At 43.4% G+C, this 17,602-nt stretch overlaps 1 protein-coding gene across 2 annotated transcripts in view; it reads right to left on the reverse strand.

Annotated features, from left to right (window-relative positions):
* The window catches only part of LOC134625956 (glutamate receptor ionotropic, NMDA 2B-like), a 138,296-nt gene that overhangs the window by 51,717 nt on the left and 68,977 nt on the right, over positions 1-17,602 (reverse strand). For both annotated transcript variants that reach the window (XM_063471376.1, XM_063471375.1), the window contains exons 5-7: positions 10,434-10,577; positions 9,365-9,635; positions 1,741-1,933 (exon numbers count right to left, since the gene is read on the reverse strand). In XM_063471376.1, coding sequence (XP_063327446.1) covers positions 1,741-1,933; positions 9,365-9,635; positions 10,434-10,577 — 608 coding nt within the window. The remainder of the gene's footprint in view (positions 1-1,740; positions 1,934-9,364; positions 9,636-10,433; positions 10,578-17,602) is intronic.

Genomic DNA, 17,602 nt, shown 5'->3' on the forward strand with positions numbered 1-17,602 from the left:
AGAAAGGAGAGAACAACAGGCAGGGGCTGAAATGACATCCAAAGAGTAGACTGGAACAGACAACAAAGCTTTGTTGCCTTTGTGCAGGATGCAGTTAAGCTCGGACCATGAGCAAAAAAATTACACACATCCCAAAAGAAGAGCCCGAGTTTCCACAGTAGGCTCCAGGTTTCTCTGGCATCTTATGAGCGTGAGAAGAGTATTTCGGGATGTATGCATGCTTGCAATCAGCAGAAAAATTGCAAGAGAAGGCAGAAAAAGACTGTTTATGCATCTATACATCTGTCTGAATCAGCCAAAAGGGGTCAGTGTATTTCGTTTTCTGTGCGAGTGTCTGTGATCTGCCACCGGTGTCCTGAAGCGATACTGACAGTCTCTTTAGCAAGCATACACACATATGCTGCCCTGTACTACACCTGTGCACACATGCACATGTGGCTTTCCTTGACAGTTTGTCTCTCTTTAGGGCAATAAAAACACACATACCCACGCACATCTATCTCCAGCAGACGCGCAGAGTGGCGGAGGGGTGAAACCGCCACTGAATATAATGCTGCGCTGAGCTCTGGAGCGCAGCACGACAGGGGATAGTGTTCGCCGACTGAAACGCCATTGGGACCAATTAGGCAGCGCGCAGAGCAAAGCGCAGCCGAATGCTAGGCTTCACATCCAGTTCAAAAGGCCTGCTGCTGGGACGGACAGCTGAAGGGGTGGGGTCGGTTTTCCTGAAGATGGCAGCATGTGAAGGGGGTGTTTGTGCGCGTAGGGTATTATTACGTGGGGGGAGGATGATCACAGCGTGCAGGGGATGGAGATGCTATCGTGCGTGTTTGCACGCGCGTGCTGCAACATCTGCTGCACCAATGATGACGGTGCCATGGTGATCGTGGGGATGTTAGACCACCAGAACGTTGCGATTTTAAAGCAACATCCACAAATGACTCCCACATCAACTCAGACACATTAGCGTGAATAAGCAGCTTTAAACAAACACGACCAGTGCTTTGTGGCATTTCTTCTTTATTGTATAGAAGTGTATGGTTTGCACCACAGAGCTGGTTTTATGGGAAAGCAGGCTTACTGATAAAGAACGCAAACCACACCACCAGAAGCTCTGTAATTAATAAAAGTAAGATCCAAGATGTCACTTAATACTACTTAATCTTTTTGTTTTCCCTGCTTAAAAGTTTTTTTGCGGTTTCAGAACTGAATGAAGATGTGCCGGATCATAGTTCAATCTCAGACTTCTGTTAACTAACAGGTATTTGTCCAGGTAACAGTAAAGGGGCATGAATTTCTGTTTCTGGCTGGACTCTGAGTATAAGTGGCTAATGTGAATTTGTGATTAATGCAAATTTCTGTATATGCAGACAGCAACAGACTTGTGATTTTCACTGATTTAATTCACTGTGTTAATCACCGCAACAGACTGCATGCCATTGCCAACTCGACTCCATTCATTGTAAACTGATAGCAGACGGACTCTAATTATTTCCAGCATCACTGGAAGTTGTGTCACAAATGTAGAAAAATGAAAATGAAAATAAAACTATAATTTCGTTATCCTTGCATAATGACAACAATCATTATGAATCGTACATCTAAATGTCACAGTGTTGCTTTGCGTGCAATACTATAAGTGCCGATCAAACCAGATAAACTAACTGAGACTGCTCACCAGGGTCCATTAAGTGTGATCATGCTGCGTTGACATGCTACGCCCTCTCCACCTTCACTCACCTGAGCACTTCGTTGGGGTTGCCTGAGATGGGGGTCTTTCTGTCAGGAGCTCCGTGGCACTGAGACTTCAAGAGGGTGTGAGGCCCGCGGTCCATCATCATGGTAGAAGTCGCCATAGTGATGATCGCCACACCATCGCGAACCCGCGCCTCTAAGCCGTAGTCCCATTCATCATAGGAGACAGAGAGCAGGCCTGGAAGCAAGAAAAGGAGAGAGACAATTTAGAGGAAATGCAGAAAGAAGGTAGATGAGGGGTTTTTTTGTTTTAAAGGGAGGTGAGAAGGGAAGGAGTGATTCTACGGAGGAAAGTGAAGACACAGCGAGACGGGCAGATGGAGGAAACTAAACCGGGGAGACAGGGGGATCAGTCTGCTAGGATATATAGAGTGTACATGCTTTGAACACACTCCAAGAGACAGAGCATACACTACGTAGTGACTCAGAGAGCAGATGAATAGCACTCCCATTCTGACTAACTAAGAGTCTATCACCTTGCTGTGTTTGTCCATCTGTCTGTCTAAAGTACGTTCTGTACTGTCTGTTTGTCGGCCTTTGCACTCTCCGCACGCCTGCTTATCTGTCCTTCTGTCTGCCCGACTCCTGTTCGCATTTGACAATCTGTCAAATGTTTAGGAACATTTATTTGCAGGTCTCTCTCTGCCTGTGTGCCGCCATGCCCATCTCTCCCGATGCCCTTCCAAGTGCCCATCAGCCCATTCAGCTGTTTGCCAGGATACCTGTCGTTCCTCCACCACGTCCTTCTCTGTAGGTATTCGAAGCATTCTCGAGGCTGAGGACAGCGCTCGATTTTACAAGTCTCTCGTTTGGTCTAGAGTCGCTTGAAAAATGTAAACAGCCTGGTGGCAGGCAGCGAATCGCAAACACAAAATTTCCTGTAGGTATCCTAAAAACCTGACAATAACTTGCATGAATGTGAAAATATTTTCTTAATGTTACATTTTTTGTAAAAAAAAAAAAAAAAAAGGCATTAACTTACTGTTAGGCTCTTTTGGATGTATTAAAACACAGATGCTATGAAAATGAGTTTCACTGATATTAAACTGCTGTTATTGGCAATAAAATCCATTACAATATTCAATTTTAATAACGATAAACCCATGACTAATAGTCATCATTAATTGATTACTCATGGTGCATGTTTCCCAGCAATAAACCTTGTGCACAGTGTTTATCTCTTTTTAATGACCAGTCATTAAGTTCAGCGGTTCAGGACTTCATCATGCTGGATTTAACAAGGGGATTGTCCTTAAGCAAGGTACACAAGGATTCATTTTGGAGCATCATTTGGTAACAATTTCATGCCTTCTTGGCTTAGGTTACAGTTCAAAGTTGGAGCAGGTGTAATTTTAATATTAATTGGGTGGTGTAAAGATGTTCACCACCCAATTATTACTAAAAGGATCCAATCAGCAAACATGCAAACATGGAAATCTTTTTTTTTTCTTTTAAGAAAAAAGCAAGCGTTTCTGTGTTCGGTGGTCATGTTAGAGAAGGTGTGACAGCAGTGGCTGAATCAGTGGTAGGCATTGCCGAACAAACAATTTAATGCTCAAACCTTTCAAGTCAAAAGTCTTAACTACCTCCAGGTTTAAAATTGGCTACAAAAATGCCTTTATGACTTCTGAAAACAGCCAACAGCTGATTGTTTAGGAGCCACTAGAGGCCCCCTGGGTTCAAGCTCTCAGGGTTTGTAAGCTTGTAATTTATCTGACTCTCTTCTATTTAATCTGTCCATCTTTCTGTCCATCAGCAGGTCTGCATCTATCTGACAGTGTATGACCACATGTCAGCCAGCCCGCTACCATGTCAGCGTGCAGAAATAGACAGGCAGCCTGGCAACCTGCCTTCCTCACGGGGCCTCTGCACTGACAGCTCGGGCCCTTCAGGACCACATCTCATGTCACACATTGTCGACACTTTCTCACCGCTCACTCGCTCCGTTCCCCGTTCCTTTTTACATGCTTGACTTTTTATTGCTTTAAGGGCGCGACTTTCTTCCCAGGAAGACATAGGCGAGACGTGTGTGTCGGGAGCACGCGGGCGGACGGTTTGATGTCTTATTGTCGCAGCTCTCTTTTGGGCGTGTAACAAGGCATTACAATGTGGCAGGACATCTCCCTCTCACACATACAACCAAAATCATACTGCGGACATAACGTATCCACAATAAGCAAACTGATCGGAAAGCATAACAGCAGATATTTCTGAAAACAGTTTATTATTGCCAGTGATGTCAGACTGGGTGGTTACATTAACACAGTGTGTGTGGCAGTAGTGTGCAACTTTGATCAAGGGAAAAAAGAGACAGAAAGGCTGTTAGTAGGAGAGAGAGAGAGCTGAGAGGGACGAGGAGGGGAAAGAGTGACAGAATGAGCAGAAGAGAGAGAAAGTCAGGCAGCAGCAGAGACACAAAGATACAGACTCAAGAAACACAGGAAGATGAAGGGAGCTGAGACTTGGGAGCAAGTCAGAGGAGGCTGAAATAGTAACACAGAAGAAAAAAAACAGAAAAGTGAGGGAACAGCAGCAAAATATAGAGAAGCAAGAAGGAAGAAGGAGTGGGTGAAGAGATGGTTTCCCAAAGCGCTACTTAAGGAAGGGATCAGCGGAATTACCCGTGAGATTTGGAGGCTCTTCATCACACACGGTGCAAATTATTAAGTGTGCCTTGTAAGCAAATTAGGCCCACAGCTAGCGTGCACCTCCTGGTGAACCCTGAACCGCCAGAGTCCACAGAGGACACAACCAGCGAAACCAACAGTCACATGCGGTGTCGTGGTGTCATTTCACTCTGTGCTGATTCAGAAGTTGGTGCGCTTGACTGCCACTTGCTACAGGCTTAATGTGGCTTTTCTGATCTCGATGCTTACACTAGGCATGTTGGTTTGTCCAGAACTATCCCAACTGATACAGGATTCTTATGTCAAATGCCACACAGAAAATTAAAAAAAAAAAACACATACAAACATGTCCTACATGCGCTCACTAGCCACTTTATTAGGTACACCTTGCTGGTCCTGGGTTGGATCACCTTTTGTCTTCAGAACTGCTTATTCAGAATTAACAAGGTGCTGAGTAAACTCAGAAACCAGACTGATATGGTTTCAGCTTTGTCACATGATGTATTATGATGCTGAAAGCAGCCATCAGAAGATGGACACACTATGGTCAAAAAAGGATGGACATGTTCAGCAACAATAATTAGGCAGGCTGTGACATTTCAGTAATTCTTAATTGGAACTAAGACGTCCCCAACACCATTTCCACCAACACCACAAGCCTGAACCACTGATACAAGGCGGGATGGATCCATGTTTTCATACCTTAACGGTATGAAAGCTGACACTCACATGGAATGCTTTAAGAGACATCAAGACTCATCAGACCAGACGGTGTTTTTCCAACCTCCTATTGTGCAATTTTGGTGAGTCTGTGAAAACAGTAACCTCAGTTTCCTGCTCTTAGCTGCTGTTGAAGCCCATCTGCTTCAAGATTTAATGTGTTTGTGTTTATATGAATACCTCGGCTGTAATAAGGGGTTATTTTCATTTTCACCTTCAGAACACCCGTTTACTCGATCACTTTTTTAGGCCATTCTCTGTAAACCCTAGAGATGGTTGTGTGGGAAAATCCCAGTGGATCAGCAATTTCTGACAACAACAGCTACGTCACGTTCGGTCACTGAAATGACCTTTCGTCCCCATTCAGATACTCAGTTAGAACTTCAGCAGATCTTCTTACTCATGTCTACATGCCTGGAAGTATTGACCAGAGAGCAGTAGGCCCGGGTTCGAGTCTGACCTGCAGCCCTTTGCTGCATGTCTTCCCCTCTCTCCCCCCTTTCCTGACTATTTCCACTGTTTCTACCCAATAAAGGCTGAAAGGCAAAAAAATAAATAAGAATAATTTTTTAAAAAAAAGGATCCAGCAACAAAGATGCTGCTTCACTCCAGAAAAAATAACGTTTTTAAATTGGCGTCTTTCTGGACAACTCATATGTTGTCATATGTAGACTCGTGTTTGTTATAGGCCAATATGTCATCAAGCTGATAAATATCTGTCAGGGCAATATCGAGTTAACAATTGCTAACTTTCTTAGGCTGCTAGGATTTTGATGCTGTTCTTCTACGTTTTTGCACTTCAAGACAGACAAAACCACAAAGCAGAGGCATTTGGAAAGCTTTAGCATTTTAGTGATTAGAAAGGTGAGGCTGTTCTCAGTACAGGTTTTACAGACTGTCACTGCTGAAGCTGTTTAAAAGAAACTCATCAGCTAACCATCACTTTCATATTTCTGGCAGGAGCAGCACGAACAAGCACAGATCCTACAGGAGAAGAGCTGTGAATCAAAGCTTGGCCATCTGGATACTCATGGTTTCTTTGCATGCTGTCTTACAACACTGTATTATATTCTTAATATGCCATTTTTAATGACATTTTTAAGTAAAGGTATGATCTAAATAATCTTGTATTTGACACAAGCGACGTCATAAAAAGTCGTCTTACTTTGAGAATTCTGTGCAGTTATTTTGGCACATTCTGTATCCTGTTCATCACGCATGAAACAGGAGGGTGACATTTAGCCTGAAATGTGTCATTTTGTCCCATGTGAGTCATGTCATGATAATTGAGTGTTAACTGAAAGAGGTTTGTGTGTGTCCATCGACGCAGCTCTACTTTGCAATCATCCAGGCGGTACATGAGCGAGACGCGATTATCTCAGCGGCAACATAAATCAAGAGGGACGTTGTTGTGTGATTTACATAACTGATACGGTGATATATCAAACTTTATAGAGTGGAACCCTAATTTGTAACAGCCAGAGTGACACAAACGCACACGCACGGACACAAACGCGCACAGGATTCGGTTCACCCTGTCCAACGAGTAAACACCGGTCGTCCTTCACCATGTGAAGTACACGGCAGTGCGCAAACACACAACCCATTTGATTACATTCGCTCATTATTTTCTCATGCAAATTAAACCCTGAACCAATCGTAACTTTCACAGACAAATGCACATAGACATTACACACTGAAACAAAAACAAAAGCACACACACACACATACAGACCGGCCTGCAAACACACTCCTAGCTCCCACTCAGAGTAAATCATCTGTGGGTGCCAATAGGGGAACAGAGGTAAAAGGTTTGAGTTACGGTGCCTGAACGGGACAACGGTCTCAGGTTCCGCCTGGAAAACCATTTCCCAGAAACTGCTGAGAACAGGCGGCAGTGTAATTTCTCCCCTCCGCTGTAAATCAACCAGCCAAATACCAACAAATTACAGTGCTCATACGTCTAGCTTAGATATACTACCTCCTCTACAGTTTTCTCTCCCACAGAGAGCCAAAAGTTGAGGAAAGTTCCATTAGTTAGCACGGTGGGGACATCACTAACAGTTAAAGGTTTGATTCCCACTGAGAGATGGCCTTTCTAAAAAGTGTCTGTCCACCCCCAAGCGCTGAGTGTCGTTTTCGATGAGTCAACCTGACAGGTTTGCCTGACAAATTGCGTGAGCAGGTTGAGTGTTTTAATATGCCCCAACTTAGACATCACTTTGGTTTCACATTTGACCTGAAAAGGTTAGATTGACCTCCGGTGGTGCTGTGGAGGAAAGAGGCTCCCTCATTTCTTGTTAGAAAAGGTCAGTTTGTCTTACAAAACAATCCAACAGTGAACTGCAAAGAAAATTTAAGGAATAGCTTTTCAGTGGTTCTGCCGTCCATCTGTGTCCGTCTTTGTTTTTGTTTCTACTCGGATCATTATGGTGGTCAAATACAGGGAGTCGGTTTTAGGACAGGTCGAAAAGAAGTTTACTATATTTCATATCACTGTTTTGGAAATGAAACAAAAGGCTTTTCTGTAATGTGGTGCAGTAAATACCACAGCTCGGCTGCAGCTTCTTCTTATGAAAAATGTAGCAAATGAAGAAATTTCTTAAAACTTGTGTTCTTTCTAAGTGCCAGCAGGGGGCGAGTCCTCAGGCTGTCAACTTGTAAGGACGTCTATGGGCGGAGAAACTCTTTGCCTCACTTGAGTGGCCATCTTTAACTTTCATATATAGTCTGCACAATATACATTGCCAGTCCCAATTCCTGTACTGAATCACCACATTGACTCACCAAGGAGACCATTTTTAAAAGCAGGGAGTTAGCTTAAAAAGTCTCAACATTAGCACAGTGTGCCAAAAGAAATGAGACAAGGAAAAAATGTGATTGAATTATCTTTCTGGAAAGGTTTATGAGACTATTTCTAAGGCACGTCCACAAAGGATTTATCTATAAAAGGAGATTTTGAAACAAGATTGAACTTTCAAAGAGGTGCTTGACCTTCCAGAATTCCTCTAATACAGTGACAACTTCTGGAAAGTCTCAAACAACCCAACAAAAACATCCAAAGAAAGTCACGTCTAAATTCAACAAAGGTCAGTTTATTATTCTGCTAACCTGAAGGCTCTGGGCTAAAATGGCAACGAGAAGTGGTAAAGTGAAAATCAGTGCTATCCCAACAGTACATTAAGGCTTTTATTAATTTTGCCTCAACAAAACCTTTTGGAAGAAAACTCTATGGATTTGTTCAAGGCCAAGAGTCTCATCACAGTTTGCATAAACCAAACAAACACAAACAAACCATTATACCTACAGTCAAAGCTTGGGAAAGCTGCATGAAGTGGAGATGCTATGTTGCTACAGGCCGACTTGTGATTATTGCAGAAAACATGAATTCTGTTCCCTTAAAGCAAGTCTCTGACAGTGACAGTGGGGACAATGGCAGGTCATCAGTCTGTCACTCTGGGGTATGCAGTGGTGCAGTGATCCTGAACACAAGAATTACCGCCTCTGTGAACAGCTTAAAAGCAATAAACTAAACTTATGGTGAAGTTAAAGTCAAGACTTGAACCCTACTGACATGCTGCAGCGTAAACTGAGAAAAGAACAGATCCAGTGTGCATCCACTATGCAGTTCTGCAAAGAAGACTGGGCAAAATTTCCACAGCAGCCATGCCAGAGGCCGATCTTTGATTATCGGAGGTATCGGTTGCAGCTTTGTTGCTAAAGCTGGCACAACTAGCAATAAAAGCTGGGCCGTTTACATGTTTTTGGTAACTTTGGTACGTACAATTATGATTTAAAACAAGCATTTTAGGGCAACATCTTTGTGGTGGGCGTGGTTTGCAGTGCCGCTGCAGGGGAGGTGGACACACCTGAGCGGCATCCGCAATCACGCCTCCCCGCAGAAAATGGGAACTGGGTCCTGTTGTTATGTTGTTGTTGTTGGCAGGTGTATGACTGCAAGCTGCAAAGCTGCAACACTGTGATTGTGAACAGCAACCGGAGTAATAACAAAGTACGCTGAAAAGCGTAAAAATGTGATCGGGTCTGCCGTGGTTCATTTACAATCTTCTATACTGAAAATGGATGCATTTGTAACACTCCAAATTCTCACCTAATCACTGAATGTTATGTAAATGTTATAGTCAACGTGTGCAGGATTTAAGCTGAAAGCAATCAAAGATAATTTATTATGTTTGATTATGTCAGATTACAGTGTTATCCAAGTTTAAGTCGTAATTCTGGTTCAGTTTCAGATTTCCTACCTGTGGGGAACTCGGCCGGCACTACATCAGTATCTCCAGCAACCAGCGAGGGCACGATCCACGTGTAGCCATAGCCAGTGATTCCAACAGAGTGGGCCACCTCAAAGATAGTGTTGGCCTCTTCTTTTGTGCAATAGAGAAGAATAACAGGGCTCTGGAGTTTCTTCAGCTGGTTCTGGATCTTCGAATCACCGTCGTCCACAGACATGTCAAGTAGTAGAACTTCCTCTAATTCCCAGCCCACAAAGCTGTTCTCGATGGTACTACGAATCTGCAGTGGGTAGAAGGGGCTGATTACCACAATGGACAATTATTCAAGCGCTTTCAAAAGAAAGTCTGTCTCCAAAGACTCCCATGTTAAAACTTTGCAGCTGAAATACACGTGTTTACAGTCTGGTACACGAAATGCTTTTAATTTATCTTTCTACTCACGACAACTATACAGAGGGTGATTTTTTTAAAAACAACTTTTAAGGCTTAAATCAGGCCTCTGTAGCTGATAGCTGACTGCTAGGCTAACCAGAGTCCATGAACACTGAAGTGCGTTTGTCGTGTCCGTGCCTTTTGGAGCATCCATCCATCCATCCATCCATTCGCTTCCACTTATCCTTTTCAGGGTCGCGGGGGGTGCTGGAGCCTATCCCAGCTGTTATAGGGCGAGAGGCGGAGTACACCTTGAACAGGTCGCCAGTCTGTCGCAGGGCTAACACACAGTTGCTTATGGTTGTTGTGAGTAAAACTGTAGTGCTTTATGTGTTAAAATCAAGCGTCTAAATCAAATTCAAAATTATATTATATATATTTTGTCTGTTTGTTAGTACATTTATGTTTTAATCTTACTTGTAACTACATTTATTTTTGGACTTTTTTTGAATTATTATTTTTATTATTTAATTGTTATTATCCCTGACTGCAAAGATTTGGGAGTATAAGTGAATATTCTGACTAATATCTGACTTAGATATTAGATATTTAAAATGCCTAGGCTTTTGGGAACACATCCACATCATAAGTTCTGCATCTCTTTCATCCTGATTGATTGTACGTGTTGTATCAGCTGCACGGTTACCTTGGTGACAAAGTCCTGATAACCCGGGTAGTACGTTGTGACAATGGAGAAGATGTACCAGTCGTATTCCTCCATGATGTTCAAAATGACTGACGCCTGCTGCTCGATGGAGGGGCCGAACTGAAAGAACATGGAGTTGTCATCCTGAAAGTGACAGAAAGACACACAGAAGGACAAAGATGTGGAGTGTAAACGGTTATGCAACAACACTGGTCTGAACTTTAATTTAGGTGGCTGCGCACACGCAGAGGAGAATAGCTACTACTTAAAGGACGGCGGTGTTTTTGTAACATTATTGGTGTGAACATTAATTTAGTTGCCTTTATTCTCTCGCTCGCAGAGGGAAAAGGCGAGAGGACACCAGTGGTCTTGTAATGATACCGGTCATGATTTTCATTAGTTGCCTTTATGACTCCGTTAATGAGTTTGTACACGGGGGTGGCTGGAGCAAATTCTGAGGGCTTCAAGCTGCTGTCCTTAATCTCACAGGTCGTGTTCATCATTTTTGTTTTATTAAAGCCAACAAGGCCATTTTTTTAGCCCGCACAGTACTAGATTTAAATAACAAACAAGAAATGGCACACAGTAACCCCTGACCGAGTCTGTCTGCTGGGAGAAACTCAGTCTAGAGACGTTAAATGTACACCAAACCAAACAGCTTTACAGACACTCCAATAAACACTGCTTACATACTGATATCCGAGCCTGCGTCTTGCCGTGAGTGTTGAAACAGAATACCGAGGTGGACAGAAGAAGAGGAGGAGGTGAGAAATACTCGTCTAGACAGGACTCTGCAGTTCTGCAACATGAGCAGGTTATTTTGCATGTGTGTTTGTGTCTGTGAGTCATTCTGTGAGTGTCCAACTTGCGTGTACACAATGTACAGTAGTGTGTTTATAATCACAGCATTCATGCTTCTAATATGGCAAATGATATGAATGAGAATGAGGCTGTTTTTTGTTTTTTTTGTATTGCATGTGAGCAAATTGAAGCTGACAGTAAGACCAGGCAAACAGGCAGACCTGGTGCCAGCGTCTTAGGACTCTTTCTGCACTTCATTCATCATCAAAGGCTAACCTGGCCCTCCCAGGGGATTCACGTGGGTTGATCTGTTACCTTGTTGCTGCATTAACGAGATCAGGGCTGCGCGATTGAGGCAGCATGTCGAGGTGTACGGCGAGCATGTAAGATGAGAACTCTCGCAAGTAATGAGGGTAACGTGCTGCATCCATGAGGGTGAAAACATGTCATTATCCCCGTGCTGCTTGAAATATAAACACAACTCCGGCGCAGGAGCTGTGTCTCGAGATCATGAAAAAATGATGCGAGCTCTGACGTCGTGCCGTGTTTCGCTGCTAACTCGAATCCATTTGTTGCTCAACTTTCTGTCTCTTCTCCGCCCCTTCTTCTCTCATTCTTCATCTCTATCCATCTCGTCTCTCGCTCTGCCGTCCCATTAATACCACTGGAATTACTACCAGGGCACGGTTATAATTGAATTTCCAGACTTGTGCACTCCCGCTCCCCCCCACTTTATCCTCTATAGAGCACCCCTGCCGCCCTGCCTCCCCACCACCATTTCCTCTGGCCTTCTCCTTCTATCTCTCTTTTCTTAAGAGCAGTATTAATGTGCTGTCCAGCACACTCATTCAGAGTGCCAGAGGTCTGCAGAATTTTCATTAGCCTTTGAGAAAAGTACACGCTCAAAGAAGAGCAAGGCAAATGCAAAATCAGGAGGTGGGGTTTGGAGATACTGGAGAAAGAAAAAAAAGAAAAGACGCTGGTAGCTTGACTAAAATGAAGTGCTGCAAACACCACTCTTCATTTACAGCAACAATAATTAGGGCCTGGCCACATTATCACCTCTGCTGGCATGAGGTGATCGATTAGCGAGCATTAAAATTCCCACAGGGGGATTCGAGGGCAAGCAAGTCAGTCAGCCAGGCACAAGAAGCCGGCCAGCAAGGCTTTGAAAACGCCTCAGAACCGCTCACTGTCCTCTCTGTGGATCCACAGCTGACGTCAGTGCTGGATACTGTACACAGGCAACAATACACTATACAACACAATACGCCAGGATGAATGGCCGGTGGAGACAGGGGAGAGAGAGAGATGGAGAGATACAAGGAGAGGCAGAGAAAGAGCAGATAAAACCACAGAAGAGAGAACTGATAAGAGAAAAGAGCAGAGAGAAACCAAAGGGAGGGAAAAGGAATTAAGCAAGCTAGGGAAAAAAAGATAGAGATGTACAAAAAATGTTTTTAAAAAAAGCAGTGGGGATGTAGCTGAGATTTGAAGCCTCCAGAGGGACAGAGGCAGAGGACAATGTGGTGACAATGGGATGAATGGAGAAGAACAGGGCAGGCTGGCAGACGGCTGTGATCCTGCATGGAGCGAGTGAGGGGCAGGAAGCCAGGAGTCAGTGAAGGAGAAGGCAAACGGAGGTGTGTGAGCGCGTATGTGAATGTGTGTGTATGTGTGTGTGTCAGGCAGTCAGCCACCCATTTACAGAGGAGGCTAAGCCTGAGTTGTTCAACCACAGAGACAGGACTTCTGCTGTCAGAAAGAGGAAGAGAGAGGAGAGACACGTGTGCCTTCCTCTGTGTGAAACGTGTGTGTTTGTGCAAAATAGAGATGTATGTACGCGAGCATGTGTTTGTGTGTGCCGATGGGAGAGAAGTCAGGTATTACTCAGGTTGTAGGGATGCTGTCACATTATGGGAGGCATCCCTCTAATGAGGACAAAAAGCAAGTCCCATGAAAAAACTCTAATTTGTATCCAAAGGCTGGCATAAGCTTAGGTTTAGACTCCCCCTACCTCATCCATCAACTGGGCAGACTAATAAGGAAACTAAAGGCAATGCACTGGCTGCCGCATGTCATCTGCAAATCTCCATTCCTATATGATCCACTAAAGTTAATGTAATGTATTCTGGGCATACGACTGTGCGTGTGAGCACCTCTATTAATACATATGTGTGTGATTTTCTGCCTCTAACGTTGCCTCAGTGTGCCTGCGTGTCTGCAGTTGAGTAGATTTAGCCTCATAAAGGCTCTGTACTAGGTATGCACGTGTGTGTGTATTCTGTGGTTGATAGGTCTTGGTCTGCCAGAGTTGCCTGCTCTGCCCCAGAGCCTCCAAATGAGTGCACTCACACACTCCTGGAGCAGTTATTTGACTTGGAGAGGAGGGAGAGTCAATAACTCAGGTATTTCAATTACACACACAGGGGCACATCAGTGACTGCAAAAGAAATAGACCCACTTCCAATCTCGCTCTGGAATATGCACACACACACATACAAAAATACACACACATAATTCGCTTTAAACACACATATAAACACATTTAGGCAGGCACAAAATCTCTTGTTAGCATACACACATACACAGCAGTAGCAGCGGCAATCGAAACCCACCCTCCAAGTGAGGATTCCAACACAAAAAGACAAATCAACACCGCAATCACAGAATAATACCAGGGTGTTGCTTTAGACACACACAGGCACTCACGCACACTCCACACAAATAATGACATAGTAAAACAACATGAGGCGCACCGTTAAACGGGAAAGTGCATCGCAGCGTGATCACATAAAGCACATACTAAATGGGAACACAGGGGTCAAGAGCAAGCATTTTTCGCTTACATTAGCTGCATTTTGCTTTCTGTAGCTACATGTTTACGTGCAGCTACAGATGTAACGCTCACGCTCCTTTATGTTTTACTGCAACTGAAAACCAACATGGCGTCATTTGCGTAAAGATAAATCATGGCTGTCGGAGGATACGTGTCAGCTGAGGTTTTAGTGGGAAGCAATTTGGACTAATGGAGTGGACTAATATAGTTCCAAGGTAAGGTGTGCGAGTCCATTCGTCACCTGATCTATTGTGAACATTTTATTTATTTTTGGTTTAGTTTGTGCTGATGTAATGTGGCTCTGAAGACGTTTTTGTGTAATTAAATTTTAATTAACTATTTGTTTATCATTTTAAGCATGCTTGCAATATATTTGAAATAAATCTTCTTGCTTTGCTATGTTATCCCTGCACGGCCCTGTAAATGCACGATTAACCATTTAAAAAGGAAAGCTTAACTTGTTTTGTAACTGCAAGCTTTCTGGCTAACTGTATCCTCATAATTATTACATCACAGCATACCATCCTGGAAGCAGTTAGTATTTCCTGGCAAAGAAAACTAACCTTCCTTCCTTTTGGCTAAGCTAAGCTAAGCTAGCCATACTAGCTAGCTTAGCTTAGCTTAGCCAAGCCGATATTTCAGCAATATCAGCAATAAAAGAGACATAGTTTGTTTAACTTTAACAAGATCGAGAGTTAATATTTTGTATGATGAACTTTATTCTTCAGTAGTCTGAGCTCTCTTAGGCAGCTTCTTGTTATGTCTTTAAGTAGTCTTCAGGAATAGTTCTCCAGGCTTTCTGAAGGACATTTAAAGCTCTTCTTTGGATGTTACTGCCTTTTATTCGGTTCTCTGTCAGGATGATCCCCCACTGCTTCAATAATGTTGATGTCCGGGCCAATTTTGTGTTTTTCTATCCAGGTATATTTTTCCGACAAGGCAGTGTGCTAAAAATGAAGGGGAGTCACTTTTTTTTAGCTCAGTCTTGACCTCTTCTGTACAAATTGATGATGATTCGAACCAAAAATATCAAATCTGGATTCATCACTCCATAAAGTTGTTCCCACTGATTTTCAGCCCAGTTCTTGTGTAATCTAGCATGACACAGCCTTTTCCCTGTTTCCCTTCCTTAATAATGGCTTCTTGACAGCCTCCCTTCCATTGAGACTTCTTTCTAATGAGGCTTCAGTCAACAGTAGATGGATCGACTGAAGGGTCAGACGCATCTTGCAGGTCCTGTGTCAAGTCTTTGCTGGTCTGTTTTTCCTGTTTCTTAAGGACATGACAGATGCAGATATTGTTTATCTGCTGGAGATACTTTTTAGTCCCACCACTTCTTCTTTTGTCCTTTTGTCCAGGTTAAAAATGTTTAAGGACACACTGTACACCATGTCGAGATATGCCAGGTTTTCAGCTAATAGCTCTTTGAGAATCAGCTTGTTGGTGCAAAAATACTAGTTTATGCCTGTCTGTGTAATCTTTGGCATTTTTCACAGATTTAACTAAAGAAATGGGAACAAATTATGTGCCGTAGTGACAGGCTGCTAGTAACAAAGCACCTAAAGATAACATTTAAAATAGGTTATTTGCTAAGCTTGCTGTTATGTGTAGACACAACACTCCTTTATCACTTGGGTAAGGTCTTTTTTATGCTTGAATGATTTATTGGTGGCTTAACAAATAAACAAACATTTCTCTAAAAATGGTCAGGTGTAAATGCTGGACTGAAAATGAGTAAAAAAGCGGACCTTCAGAAAGCCTGGAGAACTATTGCTGGCCCGTGGAAGCAAGAAGCATGATATGAATAAAGGGTGGCTCAAGACTACTGTGCAGCACTGTAATTTGTGCCTGTAGGTTCGTATTTACTTTACATATCTTTAACTATGCCGTGTCTATTCCACGGCTCACAATGGAACAGACTTCATATTAAGAATGAATATTTATCCTAAATTCACAAGCATAGAATAGCAAGAAAACCCCTTAACAGCATGTGAGAATGTGGGGCAAGGCTTAGATCCCAATTAACTCATGAGAACTGCTATTTTTATTTAACTTTATGAGCAATATGTGTCATTGAGGCATCTGTTTTTAGTGAGGAAGTAGCATTCAGGGAAAAAAAGAGGAGTGTGTGTGAAAGAGAGAGAGACAAAGACTGAGGTAGAGAAAGCCAGGGAGAGTGAGATGATGGTGTCTGTTGCTGGGAGGTTTTTGGCAATGCATATTTCTATCCTGCCTATAAAGGATCTTTTGAACTTGAGCGAGGGGGGTGGGGGGTTGTGCTATTGACTGCTGCTGCACTGCCTGATGGAACGAGAAGCCAGCCAGAGAGAGAGAGAGAGAGAGCGACTGAGACAGAGAAAAAGAGGATGGAGGGATGAAAAACAGAGAGCTGGAGTGGGAGGTGAGGCGGGAGGAAAGAGGGAACAGCTGGCCTTCGCTTGAATATAGTGAATTTAAAAGACAGTGGGCAGGAAATATAAACTCGCCACAGCCACAGGCCTTCACACACACACACAGGCACGCAGTGGAGCTAGAAGCAGGGCGAGGCAACGCACACACAAACACACAAGTGTTCGTTTCCGATAAGGCCCGTGAGCATAAGCCACCATCACCATATGCACTACGTATTGATGACGAATCCTCCCCTCTCCCCCCCCCTCCACCTCCCCGTCCCTCGTGCACTCTCTCTCCCCCTCTCTCGCTTCACCCACAATTATTATCTCTACCTCAATTAAACCTCGCCTCACTCGCGGTGTCTCTTTTCCCCTCCCGTACTTCACTCTTCTCATGCTTCATCATCCCTTTTCTTATCATGGAAGTCTACTTATCTTTAATCAAACACATACAAGCTTAATTAGCTCACACATTTGTCAGACCATCATCTAATTAACACTGACCTTATTCTAAGTACTTTTCAAGTTAATTAAAAAAAGAAAAAAAAAGAGCCCAGGTCGCACTTATAATTTTTGACAGATTTTTCTTTAACATAATTGCGTTGCGACGTGACAGCTACGTCCCCTTCCAGGTATTTAAAGGATGAAAAGAACAAATTTAACAAACGGGTGTTTCAGTTCACGTCTTAACACAATCAGACAGCGTCTGAGTGAAAGGTAATAGCACTTAACACTCAGACTCGCCACAAACTCAGGCACAGACACACAAATGCACAGATTGTTTCTCTCTGGCCCATTTCTGCTCTAAGTTTAGCAGACGACCCACAGAGGGGCCTCTGCAGTCTGATGCCCTTCCTGCTGCTGCTCTTGTTTGTCCCCTGGTCCTTGTAGAACGGTAATAGGTCTTTCTCTGTGCGTGTCTGTCTGTGTGTCTCATAGAGTTAGGCTAAGAAGACTGAACAGGGTGGCTAGAGGGAAAGGTGAGTCTACAAATTAAATTGGTGTACTCTGGTTTTTATATCTGTGTCTCTGTGAATGAGCCACTGGGAGAAGCTCTCTTGCTTTGAGGTTTCATGTGTGGAACCTTAACAAGTTGTAGGTATTTAACTCAGATTAAAGACTCCTTTAAATAGCAA

The sequence above is a fragment of the Pelmatolapia mariae genome, linkage group LG4 (assembly GCF_036321145.2).
Source record: "Pelmatolapia mariae isolate MD_Pm_ZW linkage group LG4, Pm_UMD_F_2, whole genome shotgun sequence".
In the NCBI taxonomy this organism is placed as follows: domain Eukaryota; kingdom Metazoa; phylum Chordata; class Actinopteri; order Cichliformes; family Cichlidae; genus Pelmatolapia; species Pelmatolapia mariae.